General features: G+C 40.6%; 1 protein-coding gene across 3 annotated transcripts; it reads right to left on the bottom strand.

The window, feature by feature from the left end:
- Positions 1–396: 396 nt before the first annotated feature.
- LOC109903758 (uncharacterized) lies at positions 397–5,265 on the bottom strand. Of its 3 annotated transcripts, none has more exons than XM_031788506.1 (5): positions 5,138–5,265; positions 3,502–3,863; positions 3,228–3,382; positions 2,970–3,114; positions 397–2,845 (listed from the first exon to the last, which is right to left on the bottom strand). In XM_031788506.1, the coding sequence occupies exons 2-5, from the start codon at positions 3,859–3,861 to the stop codon at positions 2,429–2,431; spliced, it is 1,077 nt and encodes a 358-aa protein (XP_031644366.1). In that variant the 5' UTR covers positions 3,862–3,863; positions 5,138–5,265; the 3' UTR covers positions 397–2,428. The 3 variants fall into 3 exon arrangements, with proteins under 3 accessions (XP_031644366.1, XP_031644365.1, XP_020356258.1); XM_031788505.1 differs by lacking the exon at positions 5,138–5,265 and adding an exon at positions 4,966–5,073; XM_020500669.2 differs by lacking the exon at positions 5,138–5,265 and adding an exon at positions 4,753–4,992.

Genomic DNA, 5,265 nt, shown 5'->3' with positions numbered 1-5,265 from the left:
TTAATCCATCGTTGAGATGAGTACAGGTGACTGACGCTTCAACTGATGTCTTCCTCTGAAAGAAGTAGGACGAGTACAGGTGACTGACAGCTTGACATCAGTCACCTGCACTCATCCTAACAATGGAATAAAGCTTCAGCAAATAAGAAATGTATCTCTGCATTTTTTGTTGAGTACTCCCAACTCCTTCCTGCCTCAAATTACCAGTTGTCCTTTTGGAAGTTTTTCTTGGTAGGCTATTTTGTTGTATTTTTGTCATTGTTGTCAAGCACCCCTTCTACTTTCTTGCTGTAGCGCGGAGGCCTACCTGAACTCTCATTTAGCAGGGCCACAATCAATTCTACATCAGCTCAGATGTTCGGGGAAATAATTTGAATGTATGTGTCAGACGTCAAGTTCTGATGAACCAACACGTTACTTTATTTTAGCAAAAAGGGTACAATTTATCAAAAACAATATAGGTCTCAAACTATTTTATATAAAATATTATGCACAAGTACATTGTGTGTAACCAAAAAACAATTATATTATGTCCAACCCAAAAATGTGATGGAGGGTGTTGGGTAAAAGGTAGGAAGAAAAGAGGCAAAGGAAATGGCTTGAATAAAGGAAGATAACATAAAACAGCGAAGTATCCTTCTCAGCCTAACCATTTGTCCTCTTTTGATAAACAGAGAAAATGTCCAAAACATAGGCCCTATTTATTTGGAAATGTACATTTTATTTCGATTTTTTTTAATGTAACACTTTAGTCATTTAACAGACACGCTTCTCCAGGCGTTGCAAGCACCATGCTCTACCAACTGAGCCACACGGGACACGATTAATTAAGCAGGAGTATTAGGCTACATACACCAAAAACATCACATGAAATTGCAATATTTCCTCACGGGAAATATCTAAATAAACAACTCCACAATTGGCTGATGTATGACCAGCTTTTAGGAAGGGTTGTGCATTGCCTCAACACAGTTACCTGTGTTTAAAACTGCAGTGATCTCTCTCCTATGCTGTCCACGATCTGGGCCTTCCTCGGCATGGTTAGGAACAATAACACATACTACCAGCTTCAGTTGTCTGTATTCGTTTTTATCCAGAAATCTTCTTTAAATTGGTAGATCAAGACAGTACCCAGTTATTCTTGGTTTCCTGCCTACTCCCATCGAGGTAGTTACAATTCAAGAGAGACTCTCTGAAAGTGGCCAGGGATAAAGTGGCATTCAACATGAATGATATTTGCTAAGCAAAAACATTGTGGTTCAAATGGCCTAATGAAATATTTTTGGGGGATTTTCTCCCAATCTAATAGAAACCTTCCTAGAAGATAGATTAAAAAGTAGGTGTTTTGCATCATCACAATAGTAACATTTATCAATAAATGTAAAAAGTAAAATACCCATGTGCAAATCGCTTTTGGGCAGTGTATTCCTCAAAATATTTGTATTTTCACACCATAGAAGAATAAACCTGACATCAAATGTATCAAAAAGTAAAGGGGTGGCAGGGTAGCCTAGTGGTTAGAGTGTTGGACTAGTAACCGGAAGGTTGCCCCCGAGCTGACAAGGTACAAATCTATCGTACTGCGCCTCTTAACAAGGTACAAATCTGTCGTTCTGCTCTTAACTGACTTGCCCAGTTAAAGGTAAAAAGATGATAAATGTATACTATCAAATAAATAAAGTTATAAAGCCAATTAGAATGTAATAGGGAATCCCTGGCTCTAGTCTGCATCCAGGTTTTTCAGAACAGACCCATTCCAACAGACCTATTTTATGAGAAATACAATAACATAGTTGTTATTTCTCCTCTTTTGTAGTTTTTAATAGTTGCCTTTATTCCAGTTGTATGCTACTGGTGTAGTTAGTATTCATGCTGAGGTGGATTTAGTCAATAGTTACATTAAACTGTGTAATAAATAAATGGCTTTGGTTTAGTGCCAGTTGTATGGCATGGTTTACAATCAATGAGGTGGTATAGCAAGCCTTATACATCCAGCTGCCTTTTTTCACTGTGCTGCATCAGCTAAAGGATTAACAGGTTCTTGTATTGTTTTTCATTGTATTGTCCGTGTTTTAAGATGTACTACTATTGATAACTTTATCATACCTGTGAGTTGATGTTAGGTTAGAGGTCAATCTTTTTTCAGTGTATGGTATATTTAATGTGATTGGACTGTATGTCTATTTTTGTTGACAAGTCTAAAATAAAATAAAAATGTAACATACATACATATATATATATATGTTTTATTTATTACTAAAGACTGCTTTATCATATCAACCATAAAAAATATTCCCAGGTAAATTTCAGTTAAAAAAAATTCAAAAAGAACTCTCCAACACAGACAAAAGTGGATGAAAGATGGTTAAAAAAAAGGTGCAATGAGTTCAGCGTTCAGTTTTATGTCCACTTTTATGTGTCTGTGCTTCTACTCCGGCTCTTGTTTCATAGACCTTAGTAATGTGGGGATAGATTGACTCCTCCTTTGGATTCCCACTGATGTAATATTGGTCTGTGTCTTCACTGTGCCAGGCCCGCTGTGGCACCTCCGTGGCTGATGTCCATGGAGGGAGAGCTGATGTGAGTGAAAGACCAGATGGGTGGAGGAGACACGGCTGTCTTGTGTGGCTGGGCTACCACATGCAGAGCAAGGTGAAATTTCAAGCCTCTTATTTCCCTTTCTTCTCCTGCTGACAGTCAGACATGACGGGCTATAAGTGTCTGTGCTCAAAAGGCTAAAGTCTTGTGAGGTCACTTCCTGGTAGTTGTCCTCACACTGCAGGCGCTTGCAGCTGGGTGGGGCGGCACTGGGGAAATCAGAGTCCAACCAGCTAAGCTTGCGCTTCTGATGGAGCAAGAGTGAAGAAAAACATAAATTAGATACAAGTCTTACATATTATAGATTGCTGTGGGAATCATTATGACAATTACATATTAAACAGTGATAGCTAGAGCAGTAAGAGACCCACTTTGACTGGCATACACAGCTGATTTTGGTGCCATCGTGGCGGAAGACTGGGTGTGGGGTTCTGGGTGGCAGCGACAGGGGTCACATGGGGGAACCACATCTTCAGCATCATCTCTACCTGCAGGAGGGTGCGGAGGAATTTTTCTCTGGAAAAAGAGGAGTACTGTCATTAATAACATGTTACGACATGAAACACTTAAAGTAAATGTGTGACTACACCATAAGTTCCTGCTCGCTATACACATGATGGTTTGCTTACCCCATGTCAGGTTTCTGAAGAATACCCAGGATCCTCTGTAGTCTGTCGATGGCAACGCTCGACTGGAAACTGCTAAGACCTCTCTCAAATCTCCCCGTCTTGAGTCCATTCAGAAGCTCCAACAGGGGTCTGATAAACTTTTGTAGCTCTGAACACTAGGAGAGAGAAGGGAAACAGAAAACATCAATATCTTCTGTCTGATAATGTCCCTGGGTGAGAAAATCAGTAACAAAGTATGTTTAAATCAGTCTTTTTTTTTATTTTTTAAACTCACTTTCTGAGCAAAGGCCAGGTCTCCTTGTGTGGTCTCCTCTGTGCTTTCCTTTGTGCAGAATGCAGCACTGCAAGAGGAAGCCACCATGGATGGGTAGATGTTGGTGTGGGGAAAGCATTCCGCTTGTCCACTCCCAGCCATGGACCAGTGTAACCTAGGGGCTGCCTCGCCACCCCCGGCCAGGGGGAATGTTACTGAGCAGGTCTTGCCACCCCCTGAGCTATCTCCCTCGCTTTCGGAGGTGAAGACATCAATGTCTGCCTCGTCCTCCGTCACGTCGCTCTCGCTGAGGAGGAAGCTGGGGGTGGAGGAGCGGGAGTCGTAGGACGGCCATTTGGTGGACATGCTCAACAAATGCATCCCTGGAGAGAGAGAACATACCAGGTCAGTCCCAAGGGATATTACAATTAGTAATAGCTGATGTAGAGTTAACGGTGACCTAGGCATTACAACAAGTCTGGCATGTAGTAAACCCCCCCTTTAACAAAATGACAGTCATAGACATACCTATATCACAATTTAAATGTTTTAAAACGATCAATAAAAAAACAATAACAAATCAAAAACAATAACAACGCAAATTCATGGGTTTCACGTCACGTTCCAGAATACTAGTAGGTGTGTCCCCTAATAAATATTCAAGAAGGAATGCTGTTAGTCACTGATATTGGTTCAAACTCCACGAGCTGTTGCGTTGCTATCTATACATGTGATCGTGTGCTGTGTGGAGGGGTGACGCACCCTGTCCAGTGGGATTTGGCTGTATCGCTCTAGGATTTTATGTCAGTTATTAGTTACATTTCAAACATCTGACCATTTTAACATCAAACTAATTGACTACCCTGAAACAAAAGGCCAGAGGCTGCATCACACTACATTGTTTCACGAATTATAAAGTTGTCAATGTTCATTGAACGCTTCTCATAAATCCCCTATGCCTTTTCTTTAAATACTTACTGTATTCAGTTATTAAATAATATATAGATGACATACATAGAGAACTAAAGCCATGAACTGATTCCAGGTTGGTTTGAGGCGTTAACCAAAGGAAGGTTCGGGCTAGAGCTGGAAAAGCTGATCCTGAACCAGCGCATACTTCAGGCACAACCAATAATGATTTTACTATTTGCTTAATTATTGTAACCAACAGAGCACATTTGACAGTTCAAATCGAGCTTAAATAGGACTGGGGTAAAACATCTCTAAAGAAAAACATAAGGCACAGTAGGCTATAGCCGATATATCTCTTACCTTTTAGGATGAAGCCGATATCAAAACAATCAAATAAAACAGTCAAATTGATAGCAGATATTCAACAAGTTATTTCCTTCTCCTATTGCAATTCTGATAAGATCTTATTTTAAAATATATATGACTACCCCCATGTTGATTGCGCGCTCTAGTTGTAAGAGTCCTCTATTCTCAACGTCTCCGTACTGTTTCCTCCTTTCAAATTCCGTTTACCTTTCAGTGCTCAGTACAGCGAGGGGCAACATGTGAATTGCTACCATGCGCTACACGTGCTGAACTGTGTGCACGGCCGCGATTGGTTAGCACTTGGTAAAAAAACGCTCTCATTGGTTGAGAATATAACCACTCAGTGACTACATAAATACTGATTGGCCCAGTAACTTACTTGTCACGCTTTTCTCTCACTGCACGTGTCAGACGTGTGGAAAGGCTGTGGCTGTATCGTCAGCAAGGAAAAACACGAGGCAGTAACCACACGGTTTAAATAGTGTGGCTGAGGTGTCCTGCATTATC

Source organism: Oncorhynchus kisutch, linkage group LG14 (assembly GCF_002021735.2).
Source record: "Oncorhynchus kisutch isolate 150728-3 linkage group LG14, Okis_V2, whole genome shotgun sequence".
Classification (NCBI taxonomy): Eukaryota; Metazoa; Chordata; class Actinopteri; order Salmoniformes; family Salmonidae; genus Oncorhynchus; species Oncorhynchus kisutch.
Note: the sequence above shows the minus strand (reverse complement) of the source record. Positions and strands in the feature narration are given on the sequence as shown.

Excerpts from the sequence above, each read along its gene's own strand:
- LOC109903758 (XM_031788506.1), bottom strand. The coding sequence starts at position 3,861 with ATGCATTTGTTGAGCATGTCCACCAAATGGCCGTCCTACGACTCCCGC. Across the intron at positions 3,383-3,501 it reads ACCTGGCCTTTGCTCAGAAA|TGTTCAGAGCTACAAAAGTT; the intron begins GTGAGTTTAAAA and ends TCTCTCTCCTAG. Across the intron at positions 2,846-2,969 it reads AGCTGTGTATGCCAGTCAAA|AAGCGCAAGCTTAGCTGGTT; the intron begins GTGGGTCTCTTA and ends TTGCTCCATCAG.